At 53.2% G+C, this 19,789-nt stretch overlaps 1 protein-coding gene across 1 annotated transcript; it reads right to left on the reverse strand.

Moving 5' to 3' along the window:
• Positions 1 to 1,130: 1,130 nt before the first annotated feature.
• Positions 1,131 to 19,448, reverse strand: EFHC1 (EF-hand domain containing 1). Its single transcript, XM_074947439.1, has 11 exons — positions 19,303 to 19,448; positions 14,736 to 14,957; positions 13,008 to 13,295; positions 11,682 to 11,831; positions 10,106 to 10,298; positions 9,504 to 9,724; positions 7,425 to 7,565; positions 5,946 to 6,159; positions 4,876 to 5,023; positions 3,339 to 3,552; positions 1,131 to 1,443 (listed from the first exon to the last, which is right to left on the reverse strand). The coding sequence occupies exons 1-11, from the start codon at positions 19,363 to 19,365 to the stop codon at positions 1,372 to 1,374; spliced, it is 1,926 nt and encodes a 641-aa protein (XP_074803540.1). The 5' UTR covers positions 19,366 to 19,448; the 3' UTR covers positions 1,131 to 1,371.
• Between the last annotated feature and the right edge of the window lie 341 nt (positions 19,449 to 19,789).

The raw sequence follows: 19,789 nt of genomic DNA on the forward strand, positions 1-19,789 counted from the left end.
TCCTCAATTTGCGAATACCTTGTCGCTATGACTAGCTATTCTAGTGTTCCCAAGCATGATGGGACGGACCCACCAGGTATGGCAGAGAGAGGTGCAATCTGCTCCATTTGGTGTTTGATCTATCTTTGTCATAGACAACACATCTGCAGGTGGCTGGCTCTTTCCATGGCTTGGACCTGTTCCGTGGTTTGGGTGCAGGCAGCGTATAGGGGAAGTGATTCCTACCCAATGTGCTGAGAACGCAAGTGGATTCTGAAGGGCGATTCCATGGCTCGATGCAGTGGCCTGTGCTAAAGGCTACTGACGTCCATGGAAAGACTCAGTGATTACAACAGGCTGGGGATCGGGCTGCAGCTCTGGACCTACTGGTGAGGAGGGCTGGAAACAGGTTCTTGAAGCTGAGGAGCAGCAGAGTGGTGGCCTTATCGATGCTCTGAATAAGGAACAGCACGGATAGCCCCAGAAGGCGAGAGCCTAACCTAGAAGATGGGAGCTGGTGTGTGGCTGTGTGTTGAGATTCTCGAGTATCTGTGAGGAAACGGGAACCACCCCACACACACACATTCCAAAAAGGGACGGATAAAATAAGCATTTTGCTCAGAAAGTGTGCCCAATGGTGGAGACCTGCATGGTCTCTGTCCTAGTTGCTCCTCAGGTGCACCTGGGCATCCCACTGGCACAGTTGGCTGGCTGACCTAGAGCACAATGGGGGTGGGTGAGTCTGTGGCAGCTTTCTTCATGTAAGGGCGAGCGACCAGACTTTTTAAACAGGGTGAGAGTGCTATAGACTCACCCTGACCATGTGTCTCTCTTCACTGTAGGGAAACACAGCACTATCCAGGCAATAGCCAACACTTTCTCATGGGACCAGCATTTCTAGTAGGGCAACTAAATTGAGAGAACATCCAGAGTGTGTGTGTGGGGCGGGGGGGAATACGTATCTAAATCTATTCTCCGTGACGTGGGGCACGTTATTTAATCAGCTCTAAATCTGTTCCCCCGTGTGTTTTTTTGCTTAGTTAGTCCTCCTCGGGTGGTATGTATGAAAGACCTGGAGCTCTCAGTCCATCCAGTCCACCCCGTCCCAGTCCACCCCATCAGAGCCCAGGAAGAGACAACCTGGAACGATGTGGAGTCATTTCTTTAATACAAATGAAGCTTTTTCTACAGGCTCTGCTTACAGGCCCCGCATTTGGGACGTTGAGCTCAGTGAGGCAGGAAGGAAAGTGGGGCAGAGATGAGGTGACCTGGTGCCGAAGGGATGAGCAGCGCTAAATGAAGCGATGGGGGGAGTCTAAAGGTACATTTGAATATGTATCATTTCAGCTGGGACAATCTTGGCTGGTTTGTGTCTCACCTTCTGGGGGCAGCTCAGCAGGAGAAAGCTCTGATGAAGTCATGGTAATTGATCTTGTTCTCCCCATGTGAACACAGGCTGATCAGCTGGAAAAGAAACGGCAGCATGAGGAGAGCAGAGAAGTACAGTCACATTTCCCTAAAGGATAACTCCAGTGAGCAGCTCCTGTGGGACAGGGCAAAGGGCCCCGTTCTTCCCTATATGGGAGCAACCCACCTACAGGAGAGGAAAACTTTCCCTTATAATAAATAGCCCCATTCACTCAGGAGTAACCTGCCCCATGAAGTTTCAACCCAGCGTCCTCCTCATTCTAGCAGGAAGAAGCCAAATGTTCCCCGCCCTTTGCCTACAGACTTCAGGGGATCCACAGGAACTGAGAGGGACCCACATGGGTGCCCCTTGCTCTGTTGTCCAGACACAGCAGGTCCCACTGACAGCTCCTAAGGAACTGTTTCCCTGTGGCAGCAGCTCCCAGCCACTGCCTAAAGGCAGCAGAGGGAACTGGCGTCGGCTATATTACCGTCCCTGGGGGCTTTCATGGGGGAAGTAGAGTTTTTAATGGTGTCTTCTCTTTAACACCTTGGGATTATCATAACTCCTTTGAAAGATTTACTCACCCTTTGTCACCTCGTTTGCACGGTCACTTGTGTGATGGATACATATTTGGTTAATTATTTCTGTTTTGGAGGTAAGAATTATCTGCTGCTGCTCGGTGTCTATTTTTAGCCTGTGGCTCTGGTATCTAGACTAGGGATCTAGGCACTTTATGTATTACACAGCTAGACTGGAGGGGCGGTCCTGGGTCTAAGGCCCTGGCTTGGGACTCAAAGCTGGGTTTAATTACTGGCCTTGGCCGGGGTGACCTGGGGCATGTTAGTTAATCTGCTCTGAATCTCAGTTCCCCCATGTGTTAAAATGGGGATAACAATACCTCCTTTCTCCCATTATATCGGGTATGGCAGGAAGAGTCTCCTGCAGAATCTAATGCAGCAGGGCCCTGGTGATGAAATAACCTTGTTGCCTTTACTGTAATACCAAAGAAACAAGTCTTGCTAGAATGCATTGTTTTAAATCGGCTTGATCCCTTGGCTACCATCCAGTCTAATTTTCGCTAATTTTATTAAGAAAATGGGGGACATAGTCCCCAGGTTTTATACATTTCTTCAGATGGAGAAGTTTTCTGCACTTACAACTCTAACAGTTTATACTGAGGAAACCCAAGTTACCATTTGTGTTCAACTATGTTTGGTTTCTTCTCTCACACACGTGGTTCTCGGTCCTGTTTCCTACAAGGCAGACTGTGATCTCTGCTGGCTTCTGCTCATGGCCCCATAGCTGTATTGCCATTGACCCTTATTAGCTAAGCCCATAAGGTTATCCAGCCTTAGCGAAAGCCTGAGGTGGAGATGGTGGAGACGCCATGCAGGCTTGGGCTTACTGTACCTTGGCAATTCAGCTGGGATGTGGTACGCAAAGGCAATTGGTGATCAGAAGCTGCCCTGCAGGAAGCATGACTGTGGTGCCCATGACAACATAACCGTGGAGGAAGGCTAGTTACTTGGCTACCAGTGCTATCTTGGGGCCTACATGGAATTGGATTCCCACCTCCATCCCCCAGCTTCTGTTTAACCCACACAGGGGTGAAGTGGTTTTCACCTCAGGCTTTGAAGGAATTTCTCCCACCTCTTGCTAGTCCCACTGCCAGACTGTATGTGTGGGTCTCCTCTGCCTCTGGGGCCCTGAGCAGGAATGCTCCAGGAGGAGGAGGGATAGCACACAGTCTAGTTCATGGCATTGCCCGGGGATGGGGCACTGCCAGCAATGGGGCTTGGCTGCCTTCTGTAAATGGACAGGGCAGCTCCTTTGGAAGAGCTGAGGCAAGCGAGAGAGGACAGTGCTGTGTGCAATATTATGTGGCTCCCAGGTCAACGTTTCAGCTAAAAGCCAAACTCCGCACATGCTAACCATGCTGTCTCCTGACCTTGTTAACTAGGGCATCGCTGACTGGCAGGTTGAATCGGTTGCAGAGGGCAAAGAACTCTGCCTTCTCGAGGAATCCGGAGCCGTCCTTGTCGTGGTGAAGGAACGCCTCCCGCATGCTGCTGTTACTTAAGTAGTTATGGTGCTTCAGCTGCTCTTGAACCTGCTTCACTAGCTCCTCCAGTTCCTGCCTGCCTGTCCCCGCCGCTAATTGGCTGTGGAGGAAGGAAAGGAGGAAATGACTGCGTGCAGAAGTCACGCTTGACACAGCTGAGTCCTTCTCTCATGTGTTCCATCAACTAAAACCTATGGGGGCCAGTCATGTTCCTGGGTGGGCCAGCTGTTCTTCCTGAATATATACAGGCAGTCCTTGGACTTACGACAACACTGGTTCCTGAATATCGCGTCTTAAGTCGAAAACATCGTAACTTGAATTTCCCATAGGAACGATGCTGGATCGAGCATTGTAAAGTCAAAACAGATGTCATAGTCGAAACACAATGACAATTTATAAACGTAAGGGCCGTTCATCGTAACTCCAATGTCGTAAAGTCAAGGACTGCCTGTAGTAGGCTTCTAAAGCCATACTCCTTTGAATAACAAGGTCACCTCCTTGGTGGACAGGACATTGGGCTGGAAGGCAGGGGCCAAAAAGCCTCTGCCCAGCTCTGCCCCTTCCCCCTTTGCCTCTGTTTCTCTTCACTCCTTTTGTCTGTCTGGTCTATTTTGTGTAAGCTCTTTGGAGCAGGGACTGTCTCCTTCTGTGTGGTCATACAGAGCCAAGTGGCCCCATTCTCAGCTGGAGCCTCTATGTACTGCCATAAAAATCAGTAGCTGGAGCCCACAACAGCTCGGTGTGGCGTGGTCTCCCAAGGGATGGGATGGAAGCCCTCGCCCCAGGGAGAGGGGAGGGGAGGTCATATAAAATAAGGCTGGACAAAGCACTAGACAATAGGGTAGGGTCCCGTCCTTCACAGGCCAAGGAATGGCCCAAATGACCCACTAGCAATGGTAAGAGAACCGTCAGGTAGGCTTCTCATAGCCAGAGTGCGACAAGAGGCGGGTGCTGGTACTGTGAGCAGCCACTATTACCGAGCGCCGCCATCCTCCACAGAAGAAGGACGACTTAACTGCTCCGAAGCAGGGCTGAAGAGAAATCTTTGCTACAGGCCTCAGGGCGGCGCCAATGCTCTCTAAGGAAGATTTCAGGCTCGTGGGCTGTGGTAGCCCCAGCTCAGCAGTTCTTATATAAGCAGCCTTAGTGGTACCTTGCATACACTGAATTCCTTCTCTCTGTGCCCAAGGAGGGGTTCCCAGAGTGGAACAATCAGCTGATCAGTCATTAGCCAGCAGTGGCCAGAGTAAGAGGCTAGAGCATGGTACCGTTGGTTAATGATGGTCTATGCAAGGTTGCACTAGAACGCACAGCACTAGGGCAGCTACTGCAAATAAATACTAGCCAGTTGACCAGCTAAAAGCTGAATGACTTATTAAGCCCAGCTCTCGCTGCCTCTCATGTGCTCACCATTGAAACCTACCTCTCAGCTGCCTGCGCTGCCCTTCGGCGAGGAGCAAAGTGATCCCGCAGAGACTGCAGCGTTGCTGCAGGGAAACTCTCGACGTTGCTTTCCATGTAATTCAAGACGTACTCGTCAGCATCGGTGATGATAAACCTGTGGCCAAATACTGGGCAAGCAACAGCAAACCAAGTGTTACTTCCGTGTGTGGGCGAGTCAGGTTACTGACACAAGAGAAGACAAGATTCCTGCCCTGAGGAACTTGCAATGTCAGAGCCAAATCAGAGCAGTTCATGCAGTTTTTTATTGTCTTGGTGTAGGAAAAGATCTCTATGAATTCCGTGGGCATTTTGCCTATGTCAGGAGCCACTGAGTAAAGGCTTCAGGACTGGGCCCAGAGGAATTATACATTTAACACTGTCTACTTTCTAACATGCTTTAGGATCAGGTTTATTTTCCTCCATGGATGAACTGATGGCCCAGGCTCCAGGATTTCATCTGGCCCAGTGCTCCAGCATTAATCCTTAGAATGCTGGCATACCTCAGAACACCAACTGCACAAATGCTACGGAAAACATAGTGCTCTCTCTCTATGTAGGATAGAAACCAAATCACCAGCTAAATGAATGGAACTACACCATTTTCCACCACCTGCTGCATTTTACACTTGATCCAGAACTAACAGTTTGTCGGTGGAGGATGTTGTGTGCAATATCTGTGCAAAAAGGAAGAGTTTGTCTACACTTACTGGGAAACTGAAGCATGGCGATCGATGCATCAGCAGTCGATTTAGCGGGTCTAGTGAAGACCCGCTAAATCGACCGCAGATCGCTCTCCTCGTGGACTCCTGTACTCCACCTGAACGAAAAGCACAAGAGGAGTCAACAGGAGAGCGCCTCCCGTCGACATCGCGTAGTGTGGACCCCATAGTAAGCAGATCTAAGTATGTCGACTTCAGCTATGTTATTCATGTAGCTGAAGTTGTGTAACTTAGATCGATCCCCCCGTAGTGCATCAGAAAACTCATTTAAAACAATGAACCTGCTCTAAAGAACAGATGCTCTAACGGCTCCATCGAGTTCCAGATCTACCTTCAACTGTGGCACCAATGGTGAGGTCCGCTGGCTCGTAGTAAACGGGGTTATCTGTAGTGGAGCCTGGCTTGGGGACTTTGGTCTTTCCTAAGTATTTGCCTCCAATGATGCCTGAATTGCGGACAGGCGGCTCATAGATGCCGATCATGTCAGTGGAGAGGAAATAGGAGAGAATGAACCGGCGCTTTCTCTCCTCAGGGTTTGGCGATTCCTAGAGAAGGGAAGGACCGGAGTGGGTTGTGTGGTCAGGAAACACATATTTGGACATTCAGGGTTAGCAGCTTTCCTTGGATACTCACAAATTACTCCTATACACCCCCAAGCAGCCAAGGACCGAACCTAGAGCTTTCTTTTTTACACCTGTCTAAACACCTACAGCACTTGGTTCGAGCCCCTGCCTGAAGAAGGCAAGAGGAGTAACCAGCCTGCTGCACTGTAATAAAACCACAGACTACGTTCAAAATCGGGATATCAGTGACTCATTGGACTACTCCCAGCCCAAACTATTGCTCAGCATGCCTAACCGTGGCAGAATCTGGTCCAGAGCCACCAAATTCACTCATTACATCCACGTCTACAGCACTCCAGGAGCAAGGCATATCTTGTATGAAGTGATTCATCCCACAAAGAATGATTAGCTGTAGAATTAAAGTCTGTATCTCTGTGAGGTCTGGGCCGATTCCAGCTCCTAACCACAAGATGAAACCCTCTGAGCACTCCACTGGGTTTATGTGCTTAGATTAAAATTAGCTTTGATCTGAGCACTAAATTATGGCCTTCGGGAACAAATACAGCCAACACGAGAGAACAGCCACAGCACGCCCCTTAGAATGTGGGAGGGGCAGACATCAGCTGACCCAAGGGTAGCATGGGAACTACCACTACATCGCAGAGGCCATGCACATGGCAGCCTAAAAGCTGCTGCTGTGTGAAGAACACAGCTCTCAGCTGGGCTCCCTCGCCAGCTTCCCAGCCTGCAAACCGCTGGACAGTCCTGATGTAATGAACCACAGCTGGCTTCTGAAGCTGGGATTAGCCCCGGGGAGGAGGGGGCAGCGTGCACAGGTGCTGGCAGGTGTTACTGGAAGATGATGTAACGGGGCATGGACATGGGGGTGAGGATGGATGATAGGTTCAAGCGGCAATACTGCTCATATGAGCATTGATCCAACACCTACTGAAGTTAAGGGGAGTCTTTCCATTGACTTCAATGGGGGTGTGGTGCAGGACCATGTAATATTGTCTGGTCCTGCTTTTATTCTGCCTTACTATATTACTGCTTGTCTTAAAGGCCATACTGGAACATGTGACCATCCTCAAACAGAGGGCTGTTCGCTGGTGGCTGCTGAAGACCTTTCTTGTAGTGTTAGCTCCCCCCAGTGCTATCTTTTGTTAACTGAGAACACACCACTCCCCCAACCCTTCTGATTTGGAGGGTGTAACCAGGTAGCGCTTACTCATGTACCAAGCTCTCACCAGTGCAACCTGATAGCGCAGCACCTTGTGGTCATTCTCTAGCATCTTAATAAAGTTTTTCCTGGGGGGATGCGGCAGTAGGGAGAAGCAGTTCTGCAGGGAGTCTTCGAGGAAGCCGTAACCGTTGTAGGGAGGAATGATCTGCACACACAAGAGACAGGAGGCACACGTAGTTACAACTAACAAAAAGACAGTGGTCAGGAAGCGGCTCCGGGCAACCATTCTCTGCAGCGAGAATTGTGCCAGTTCTGAATACCTTCCCCGCGGGCAGTGCTGTTTTCCCCAAAGCTGAGCCATGATACCCTGGACTGTACATGTAAAGCAGCAGGCCTCCCATGACTTCGGTTACAGCAGCTGACCCTGTGTTTTACATACTCTGAAAAGAAGCTCTGGAAGAACAAGTCTGAGTTTAAGGCCAGAGGGACCAGCAGGTCATCCAGTCTGACCAATCTCCACTCAACCCCCGCAGCCACCCCCTCCCCAAGCCAACAACCAGCATTAGATCAAAGTATACCAGCCCACAATAGGACAGGCAGAGAGGTGCACCAATCCCCGGAAGCCCCTGCCTTGTCAGGGAAGTGAGGGCATTGCAGGGTTTCAGGTTTATTGTCTTGACTTCAGATCAAATGTGCTCCAGCCAAAATATGTTTGTTTTTCTAGTTCCAAAGCCTGCAAATTCAGCCTCAAGCTCGAGGCTAAAGCTGGGTTCTTTCCTTTCCAAATACCAGGTCCAGGAGTTTTGCAGGCCTGGGGATACCCATGCAACCCTATAATCTTCAAGGGGGCTCACAGCTGTAACTGATTGAAGCCAACTAACCCATTCTGTTGACAATACAGATCCTGTGACTTAAGCTCATAAATCACTTAGGCCTAATGGGAGTTAGTCTCCTAACTATCTTTGAGGATCTGGGCATTAGCCATCTTGGCAAATGTTACCTATTTCAACTATCACAACTGCTCTGTAATATGGCAGTCACCCCGAGAGCAGAGAACATGGCCAAACTGACTCACCAACTCAACTTGAACACCCCGCAGTTTGGAGGTAACCAAGCTACGCAGATGTTTCCTACATGAGCTGTGACGTTAAGCCTTTCCCCGCTCCTGGAATGGCATCCCAATGAAAGTACTAGCCTCTCTGGAACTAGCCTCTCTGGAACTGCCATAGTGGAACAGATCAATGGTCCATCTACTCCTATATCCTCTCCCCATGACTGGCCAGAACTGGACATTCCAGAGAAAGACATAGGCCCCTTCTGCAATAATGTGCCTACTTGTGTGCAAGTCTACAGTGTACAGGGGCTGCAAATGTCTCCTTACTTCAGCTGCTCACCCAACCCCCTGAAGCAAGAGGGGTGATAGCCCCTGTACTTTTTAACCGTATGTACTCTCCTTGGCCAAAAGCTGAGCTGTTTGTTCAGTTTTCATGGAGTCTTTAGTCAAGAAGTTAGTAGGACTCCACTCCCATAGAAATGTAGGGCTGGAAGGGACCTCGAGTCCAAACCCCAGCACCAAGGCAGGACCAAGGAAACGTAGACCTCCCTGACAGGCATTTATCCAACCTGTTCCGAAAAACCTCCAGCGATGGGGACACATGAATAATTCCTGCTCTGAATCAGGGCTGCAGAATTTGGCTCTGAGTAAGGACCTGTGGTGACTTATTCATATCAATATCTAATGAGGTTTATTGGTTTTTAAATCTCAGTACTCAAAGCAAATTCCACAAGTCCACTCAACACTGTGGAAAAGGCACCAGGTGCGTTCCAGAGCATTAGAGGATGTGTTTTGCCTTCCAGCTGCTATGTCATTCAGCAGTGGAATTAACCTTAGAAGTAGAGAGCTTTCCAGTACTTCACTGCTATATAGGTTAAGACTCACAGCCCTACTACCCTGGCTGACACACACTAGACTTTCCCTCTGGCGTCCCCTTAATCTGACTCTCTTGAGCAACACCACAACATTAGGAGAAAGTATTTCTAAAAGGCTTACAATAACGGCACTTAGGAGTCCTAAGGGTCTTTGCCTTGTACAGACTGATGGGTTTCCTCCCCCCACCCCGCCCTGTAAATTTTCTCCCAGTACCTGTGGCACTTCCTCTGGTGGCTTCTTCTTTACATCCACTGGCTGGAAGTCAGTGATACCAAACTTCTCGTAATAGAACTGTCTTGTGAACTCATCACAGTCGTAGATGAAGAAGCTGCGCCCCAGGAGGGTGACGGGCTTGCCAACGGCAAAATCTTTGGCAGTGTACCACTCCAGCACCTCCTGATTGGAGATCTCCAGCACGCAGCGGGGGAAGGTTTCTGGGGAAGATCAGGGGTAGAAAAGGCAGCTCAGTGAGCTAGATGTCGTCTTTATTACTGCATACAAAGCAAGAGATGAGAAAAGCCTGTCTGTATGTGAAAGGTATAAACAGCTTCAGGGGGCCAGTGGTGGAATGCCTGAGATGTCGCACTTGCTTTGGCAAAGCGGCAGCAAAAGGTTAAATGTTTTAAAACCGACAGAGATTGTTTCTGTTGGAAAGAAATTGTAAACTCAAGAAAGGTTCCTGGGATTAATTACATAGACGGTATATTTATAATATGAGACACGCACGCCCTGCATGCATCCACCCATCTATGCTCATGCACACACACAATTCCTGCTAACAGAAAACAGGTAAAACCCCAAGCACAGACTCTTACTCATCTTGTCCACAAAGCTTTTGGGCAAGTGCTGGCGTCTGATCAGCACTGGGAAAGGGTCTCTGCCATCGTTGCGCTCATGGAGTTCCCGAACCTCCACCGTGTCGTCCGCCAGGTAGTAATGGATGATGAAAGGCCGGTTCTCGCCAAACATGTTCTCAGTGTCGTCCCATATGGCGTAGAAGCGAAGGACCTGCAGGTGTTGGAGAGCAAAGCAAGGGCCATGAACCCAAAGTGACACTAAAACATGCCCTGTCTGGATTAGGCCAGTGCAATTTGGGGGCTGTGTATGCAGAAGGATCCTGCCCTGAGCACAGGGGTGCCAGTCTGCCTGTGTTAAGCACTGGTGAGACTGGCCTTGAAATCCTGCACTCATTTCTGGGCTCTGGTCAGCAAGTCATTGAGGGAGGCAGTTCAGAGAAGAGAAGCAGAAATGGTTCAGCAGCAGGAGGTTTTGACTAAGAGAACCAAACAGAACTAGCTAGGCTAGGCAGCAGCTGAGGGGAGAGAAGACCCAACCACAAATATCTGAAACACTATGGAGGGACAGAAATTATTCAGGTAGTTCAAAAGAAATTTGATCAAAGGAAATATTGGGAAAAATGCCCTAGCACTGAGATGTATCAGTCCCCAAGGGCAGCGCTGGGACATTGATAACTAGGCTGGACAAAGTACTAGAGAATAACAATCTAGTACTGGTACAATGAGGTGGACTAGCTGATCCAACAGGGCTCAAACTGCGACCATTTCTTAACAGAACTTCCTTCCACCCCAGATCACAGGGAGACACAGGTGGCAGGCATCTTGCTCTCAACCATCAGGCTGCCTAAACACCATAGCTACTCTCAGGTGGGGCTGTGGTTTATTTGCCCCAGAGGTCAAAATAATCACACAGCGATGGATGTTTGCAATGCACCATCATTACCCACTGAGGTAGCAGCTAGCTGCAGAGCTGGGTTATAATGTGCCTTTCATGACAGATGTGAAATCAGGAGTCTTCAGATGCCAAACAGTCACTGCCCCTGATGCACTCAGGCAAGTGGCTGGTTACCCTACCTGGACATAAAGCTTTCTGGAGCAAGAAAGAGAGAGAGGAGGATCTAGAGTGTGGGCTGAGCTGTTCTGAAGGAGGAACTCTAGAAGCAGCCAAGCCTGGGGGGAAGGTAAGAGCTGAACTTCATATTCTCTTTTTAACCCAGGAACCTATCCTTGCAACAAAGCCCGTTGCCAACTGTGTCCATATATCTATTCAGGGGACACCATCATAGGGCCTAATCACATCAGCCACACTATCAGAGGCTCGTTCACCTGCACATCTACCAATGTGATATATGCCATCATGTGCCAGCAATGCCCCTCTGCCATGTACATTGGCCAAACTGGACAGTCTCCGCGTAAAAGAATAAATGGATACAAATCAGACGTCAAGAATTATAACATTCAAAAACCAGTCGGAGAACACTTCAATCTCTTTGGTCACTTGATTACAGACCTAAAAGTGGCAATTCTTCAACAAAAAAATGGACACACACAGAGAACAACCTAACCCAAGGAAAGGCACCTGTGCCCCACTCACCTGCTTGTCAAAGGTCAGAAACTGTTTGAGCTGGTCGAAGTTCGATGGTGTGACGTACATGCGCATGGGCATCTTCCGGAGCTCCGTGTATGGGTCGAAAATCATTTTCTCAGGAAGGTTCAGCTCAATTCCTTGGCTCTCCAGAAATACCTGGGGAAGTGTCTGGGCCATTAATGCTGCGATGGGTTCTTAAGGTCAGGAGGCAAGGAAAACTCTGGGCTGGGTTTGGGAGGGTATCAGCAAGAGCCTGTAAGCTCACTGTTAGCAGTTGCACCTAGAGGCCCCAATCCCAATATGCTAGGTGCTGCACAATAATCATAGACTCATCGACTTTAAGGTCAGAAGGGATCATTGTGATCATATCATCATAATTAATAAAGGTTTTTAACTGTCAGTTGCCTCTTTGTTTCCACGGACCTTTCAGACCTCTCTGCAAGCCAGATCTTGAAGTCCTGCCTCAGGTTAGACTCGGGCAAACCTCCCATTGGCTCCACTGCTGGGAGTTTTGGCGGAGTAAAGACTGAAGAAGGACTTCAGGTCTTGTCCCTTTATGTTTCTATTACAAATCAAGAGGGCACGTCTCTCTTTTTTGGTTTAATTTGCGATGCCCCTGGAAGGCGCCAGCTCTGGAAAGCAGAGCCCTATTTCTATACTCACGGCACTCACCCGAGAGAGCCACTGAAGCCAATGCGACTGCTCGCCTGCCTAAGTCACCAAGATTTGGCCCAGAAAACATGCAGCTTGGGAAGCAGCAGCACAAGCTTCCCCATCAGGGAACTGACCCCTGAGTTGGAGAGATCACCACAAGGCCTTAGAAGGAAGGGTCAGGCTGCATGGCTTAGTAGTTCTGGCCCTGAGGATGCCAATTTATGCTAAATGTAGTTGCAGGTTTGAAATGGGAACTGGACGGCATCATCAACTCATTTCACATAAGCCACCAAACGACTCTAGAGTAACATCAGGGACTGGATCTACAGCTGGGGTAAACAGGCATAACCCCACGGACTTCAATGGTCATTCAGTTCCAGTTTGCACCAGCTCTATAAAAGAGACCAGTCTACATCATGGGTTCTCAATGTGTTGGCACAACCCTGCGGGGTGGGAGTGTCAGAAATGGGTGTCAGGGGGTCATGAGTGATCACCTCACCTGCCCCATGGTCTTATGTGGGGTGGGGCCCCAGTATGGAAGAGGCTGAGAATCCCTAATCTTACTTTTGTGTGCTGGGATTAGTGGGCTGGGAACAGAGCAGGGATTCTAGTGAGCTTTGCCCATCGCTAACTCCTAGGATTCTCTTAGTCGGCTAGTTCCCTGCATCCCTGATGCACCTGTGTGAACGGGTCACAGTCGACTATGCGGAAAGTCTTGCCATAGATGGTGATGTTCATGCCCCGATTCAGGTCTTTCCAGTGGTAATGGTCCCCGTGGTCATTCTTAGGAATCCGCTGGCGTTTGATGAGCTTGCCCTGAGGAATACCAGAGTTCTCCACGATGGGCTCCATGACGGACATGCTGTCATCCTCCAAGTAGTAATAAATACCCACTTGGCGGATCCGGAAATGCTCTTCTGTGGATATGGGAACATCTTCCTGGAAATAGGCATCAAACTTTAACACCTGTAACATGGGGAAGGACCCCAGAAGGAGAGAAGGAACTCACATTAGTGACGACATTAATCAAAGATCTTGTTAACGTTTGCCATCTGCTTTGACAACATGGGTCACTGGGATTAGTACTTATCATGCCATCGAGGGCCCCAGAGTCTGACCACAGACTGACTGCAAGAGCCTCAGGGGAGCTCTCATTGCTGGTGGTTTTTCTAGAGCCCAATACTTTGTAAATTTTTCCCTTGTCTGAGGCACCCAGGGACCGAGTGTAAGTGGCTCGAATAAACATAGCTCCTGCCCCCACGAAGGATCTCCAAGCCCTTTACAGCCAGGGGCCCCGGCTGGCACATTGCTGAGCTCTCCAGTTCCCATTGGCGTAGCTTACTGACATACACGAGCTTCTTTAATATGCTCATCCCCTCAGAGTCAGTGTGGCTGCCGAGCTCCCAATAGGGGAAGCCATTCTCTCGTTCTCTGGCTCCACTACTGATGAGGTTTCCTGTGCTCTACTGGATTTGAGAATCTGCCTCACTCTCCTGCAGTTGCATTTGCCCTGCAGGCTGACAGCAAGAGCCAGACTGTGCATGGGGAGGTGGTGGTGAGGGAGGGTCAGGGCACAAGGTGACTGCCCTGTCTTGGGCACCCTGCGCAAGTGCAGCCACAATCACAGTTCCTGTGCTTGGGCAAAGCACAAGGAACGTTTCCTCCATGAGACTCCAGGCTGCAAGGGGTGTAGAGTAGCTAGGGCCATGGACCTGCCTGCCTTTCCACACCAGCCAACGGAGCTGCCCAGACATGCTGTGGGGAGCAGATGGTGCCACCCTAAAAGCTGGCACAGCCTACGCATTCCCCGTTGCGCTCTCCGAGCTCAGAGAGGGATTGCAACTTGCTGGGGCATGATCCCTCCCAAGCTGTGCAAGGGGTGGTGCTGCAAGTTCCTTAAGGACACAGTCTGGTCCGAAGCAGATACGCTGACGACGACTAATGCAGGAAGTCTATATGGGGCAGTACAGACTTTAGGACACTGTGGTGATGAGCACGGTATAAACTCCCAGATGACAGCTCGACAAACAGGAGATGCCCCCTTTGCATGGGACCTTTAGGTGCCTGGCTCTGTTGCAGTTCCAGCATAATTTTGCAAGGAGAACATGAGAGGGTGGGACTTACCAGGAGATGGTTTTGTAAAGTGAAGCATCTAGAGTTCATCCAAGTTCTCTTTTAAACTACTGGATATGTCCTTGCGTAGCTCGTGGGGAATGCTTTATAATGTTTACTTACTGTAATCCTCTTCGCAAGCAAAGAAAGCCTCTTTCAATCCAGACATCAGTTGTCTATGACTAAGGACTACGGCAGCTGGAAAATACATTCTATACTGTCTGTGTCCCCGCACCCTGGTGTTCACAGCCCTGGGTTTGGCTAGCAATGCTCCTGAACTAAGGCTTTCTGTACCTTTTTGTCGAAAGCCACATGTGCTGGAATGAAGTCGGAAGGTGGGGCCTGCTTGGCTTGCCCGTAGGTCAGCGTGGGTCTCTTGTTGGACAGTTCATCTAATTCAGCCTGGGACAGCTGGTTCACGTAGAGTCGCTCCCTGCCTATCCCCATCGTCGGTAGCCGCGAACAGGCAAAGCCATTCCTATAGCCCAGTGTCTGGGAGCGATGGAAAGCCGATTTCTAAGGAAAGAAATTCAACCATTAAATACAATCTGGCACCAGCTAGATCTTGATACACAAAGCAAATTCTTTCACCAAAAAACAGCTCAAGGTGTCAAATATCCTGAAAAACGGCAGTGCATTTTATTGTAATTTCTTGCAACAATTATTAGTTTAACCTTTCCTGGTCCCACTTAGCCAAAGGAGGTTGCAGAGAGGACAGGTGTTTTGGGGAGCTGGCACTGGATTGGAAATCAGGAGATCAGTGTCGATTGATCCTCCTGCTCCAAAAGCTCATGCCAATCTAAAGGAGAATCTCAATTTGTTCTTAGAAGGATAGAGCCTCTGACACACTGTTGAGCCATTCTCATTCCATGCTATAGAAGGAGGTGGGAACCAGCACATTACAATGCACGGAAAGAAAACGCCTTCCGCACCCCGAATTTGCAACCAGTTCAGCCTTGAGCACGTGAACAAACAGCCCAATGGTTAAGACTCTAATCCTATTTATAATCCCAAGGCATCAATGGCATTCCAAGTACTTGCCCATTTTTCCTTAAACCCAAATACAGCGGCCTCGGCCAGTGCTGCTCAGGACAGAGCAGCAGTGAAGCAAGCTGGTTTTTTAAGGGAAGTTAATAGCCAGTTGCATAAATATCATACTTGCCACAGAATAACGATTTCCTGGTGGTAAATAAATGCCAGGGCGAAGCAGAGGTGGTTGTGGGAAAGACAGCTGAGAGAAAACCAAGATGCTTATCTATGAAAGCAGGGGACAGCAATCTTGTGACAGAGTAAACTGCAGTGTATTTGGGCCCAATCCTGCAGCCCTTAAAGGCATATAGGCAATCGCCTAGGCGCCGACTGGAATTTTCAAAAGTGCTTATCTACGTCTTTAGACCCCTAGGTGCCTTTCCAGATCGGGCCCATAAGGACTCCCAGTGATATTAACAGGACCAATCAAGTGAGTCTGGCTTCCACTTCAGGACTCTCCTACCAAATGACTGACGTGAATGTAAAGAGACAGCCCCAAATGTAAGCTATTGCATCTGGTCTCAGCTACGCCAGCATGTATCTGAAGGAACACCATTGACTTCAATGCAGTTCCTCTGTTTGCTGGTTCGGAGCCCATTCTCCCCCTCAATGAACACATCAACCACCTTTCGCCTTCCTCGTGCAGATTGCTGACACCAGCTCCGCACTTTTGAGCAACCCTTTAATAATAGCCCGACTAGCCAACTCCTGCTCGTGGCGGATGGCTTTGCTAGAAGATACGCTCCAGTTCAAACAAATTAATTCAGCGAAGTTCTCTGGCCTGTGCTATAGAGGAGGGTAAGCTAATGGCCACAATGGGCCCTTCTGGCCTTCAACTCTAGAAGTCAATGTGAATTACACCAGTTGTCCTGCTGTCAATGGAACTACTCACATGAGTATGGCAAGCGGGATTTCTACAGGCCAGAGGAAAGAAACATTTGGACAGGGAACTAGATTTGAGGTTCAAACTTTCAAGGGGCTATAACCAATGGTGAGAAAAAATATTTAAATGGTGACGAGCTGGGACAAAGCCCTTTTGATAGGTGTGGGGGCAAGGAGGGACAGCTCTTCACTTCTCACTGGCTTGTCTGGCTGATTGTGTGCTTCAGAATGCAACTGGCCAACAACCAGTGTTAGAGTATAATTGGAAGAGTATCTGGGGAACACTACAGCCCACTGGGGGACACTGGGTTCCCAGGAGGGTACAGAGCTATCAGGCCCCATGGGGCACAGAGGTACCTCTCCTGGGGATATCAGATTCTCATGGGGGTCCCATCCCTATTAAGGAGGGTGTGAGGTCCATGGGGGGCTGATGAGAACATGGGACCACTGGTTCCAAGAGTATTGGGTATCAGATCTGGGGGAGGGGATTGGGTCTCAGGGCCAGGGGTATCAGTCCACGGGTATCAGGTCCCAGGGGGGATTGGGTCCAAGGGTTGGGGGATGAGGGGAGGTATCCGGTCGCAGAGAATTTGTGTTCAGGAGGAGTAGGGGTGGAATTGGATCCCAGGGTTGGGGGTATCAGCCAGGGTATCAGGTCTCGGGTGGGAAGTATCGGGTCCCAGGGGCTATCGGTTCGGGAAGGGATCCAGTCCCAGGCTTAGGAGGGGGAGGGAATTGGCAGAAGGATTGGGTCCTAAGTGGTATCCAGTTGGGGGGAAGGATTGGATCCTGATGGGATGGGACAGGGGATTGGGTCCCAGGGAATCGGTCGGGGAAGAGTATCGGGAGCCAGGAGAATCGGGTCCTGGTGGGGGCTTGGTCTGTGGAGGGGAAGGGAGATCGGAATCGGGTCCGGGAGGGGGGGATCGGGTCCCGGTGGGGGCTCAGGTGGGGGGGAAGGAGGATCAGGGCCCGGGGGGGCTCTGTCCGGGGGGTGGGGGAGCGGGAATCGGGTCCCAGGCAGGCTCGGTCCGGGGGGAGGGGAATCGGGTCCCGGGGAGGGGCTCGGTCGGGGGGGAAATCAGGTCAGAGGGGGGATCAGGTCCGGGGGGCAGCTCTTTTCGGGGCGGAGGGGAATCGGGTCCCGGGGGGCTCTGCCCGGTGGGTGGGGGGACGGGAATCGGGTCCCGGGGAGAATTGGGTCGGGGGGAGAATCGGGTCCGGGGGGCAGCTCTTTTCGGGGCGGAGGGGAATCGGGGCGGAGGGGGAATCGGGTCCCGGGGGGCTCTGCCCGGTGGGGGCGGAGGGGAACTGGGTCCCGGTGGGGGCTCTGTCCGGGAGAAGGGGAATCGGGGCGGAGGGGACTCGGGTCCCGGGGGGCTCTGCCCGGTGGGTCTGGGGGAGGATCGGGTCCCGGGGGGCTCTGCCCGGTGGGGGCGGGAGGGGGGGATCGGGTCTGGGGGAGGATCGGGTCCCGGGGGGCTCTGCCCGGTGGGGGTGGTGGGAAACCGGGTCCCGGTGGGGGCTCTGTCCGGGGGGAGGGGAATCGGGTCCCGGGGGGCTCTGCCCGGTGGGGGCGGGAGGGGGGATCGGGTCTGGGGGAGGATCGGGTCCCGGGGGGCTCTGCCCGGTGGGGGTGGGGGGGAAGCGGGTCCCGGTGGGGGCTCTGTCCGGGGGGAGGGGAATCGGGTCCCAGGGGGCTCTGCCCGGTGGGGGCGGGAGGGGGGGATCGGGTCTGGGGGAGGATCGGGTCCCGGGGGGCTCTGCCCAGTGGGGGCGGTGGGAAACCGGGTCCCGGTGGGGGCTCTGTCCAGGGGGAGGGGAATCGGGTCCCGGGGGGCTCTGCCCGGTGGGGGCGGGAGGGGGGATCGGGTCTGGGGGAGGATCGGGTCCCGGGGGGGCTCTGCCCAGTGGGGGCGGGAGGGGGGATCGGGTCTGGGGGAGGATCGGGTCCCGGGGGGCTCTGCCCGGTGGGGGCGGTGGGAAACCGGGTCCCGGTGGGGGCTCTGTCCGGGGGGAGGGGAATCGGGTCCCGGGGGGCTCTGCCCGGTGGGGGCGGGAGGCGGGATCGGGTCTGGGGGAGGATCGGGTCCCGGGGGGCTCTGCCCGGTGGGGGTGGTGGGAAACCGGGTCCCGGTGGGGGCTCTGTCCGGGGGGAGGGGAATCGGGTCCCGGGGGGCTCTGCCCGGTGGGGGCGGGAGGGGGGATCGGGTCTGGGGGAGGATCGGGTCCCGGGGGGCTCTGCCCGGTGGGGGTGGGGGGGAAGCGGGTCCCGGTGGGGGCTCTGTCCGGGGGGAGGGGAATCGGGTCCCAGGGGGCTCTGCCCGGTGGGGGCGGGAGGGGGGGATCGGGTCTGGGGGAGGATCGGGTCCCGGGGGGCTCTGCCCAGTGGGGGCGGTGGGAAACCGGGTCCCGGTGGGGGCTCTGTCCAGGGGGAGGGGAATCGGGTCCCGGGGGGCTCTGCCCGGTGGGGGCGGGAGGGGGGATCGGGTCTGGGGGAGGATCGGGTCCCGGGGGGGCTCTGCCCGGTGGGGGCGGGAGGGGGGATCGGGTCTGGGGGAGGATCGGGTCCCGGGGGGCTCTGCCCGGTGGGGGCGGTGGGAAACCGGGTCCCGGTGGGGGCTCTGTCCGGGGGGAGGGGAATCGGGTCCCGGGGGGCTCTGCCCGGTGGGGGCGGGAGGCGGGATCGGGTCTGGGGGAGGATCGGGTCCCGGGGGGCTCTGCCCGGTGGGGGTGGGGGGGAACCGGGTCCCGGTGGGGGCTCTGTCCGGGGGGAGGGGAATCGGGTCCCGGGGGGCTCTGCCCGGTGGGGGCGGGAGGGGGGATCGGGTCTGGGGGAGGATCGGGTCCCGGGGGGCTCTGCCCGGTGCGGGCGGGGGGGGGGATCGGGTCTGGGGGAGGATCGGGTCCCGGGGGGCTCTGTCGGGCTCGCGGGCCCGGCTCTTCTCACCGTGGGGTCGCTGAAGGCGCTGCCCGGCAGCAGGGGCAGCCCCTGCACGGGATGGGCGCTCATGGCCAGCGGGCGCCCGGCGCGGCGGCTCCGGTCCCCAGCCTGCCCCGGCGCCAGGCAACGCCGTCACCCCTGGCAACCGTAAACATTCCGGAGAGCGCATGCTCGTCAGGAGCGCCGGCGGCGAGGGATGCGCCGCCTCTGGGCATGCGCGCTGGGGGTGCAGCCGGCTCTGCCGCGGGAGTCGGGGGCTCGTGCGAGCGTTTCCCGGGGGGGGAGGGGCTTGCCCAGAGAGCGCTGCCAAGCCCCACCTGGGCACCCCCCCCCCGCCCGGCGTGACAGGGTGCGGCGCTGCCAGCACGGGAATGGGCAGGGACTCGCCGCACCAAGCCCCTGCCAGGGCCCCTTCCACCTGCTAGGCTGGGGGGTCCCCTGCCCCCGCGCTAGGGCCCCTTCCACCTGCTGAGCTGGGAGCCCCCTGCCCCCC

The sequence above is a fragment of the Natator depressus genome, chromosome 3, assembly GCF_965152275.1.
Source record: "Natator depressus isolate rNatDep1 chromosome 3, rNatDep2.hap1, whole genome shotgun sequence".
Lineage (NCBI taxonomy): Eukaryota > Metazoa > Chordata > Testudines > Cheloniidae > Natator > Natator depressus.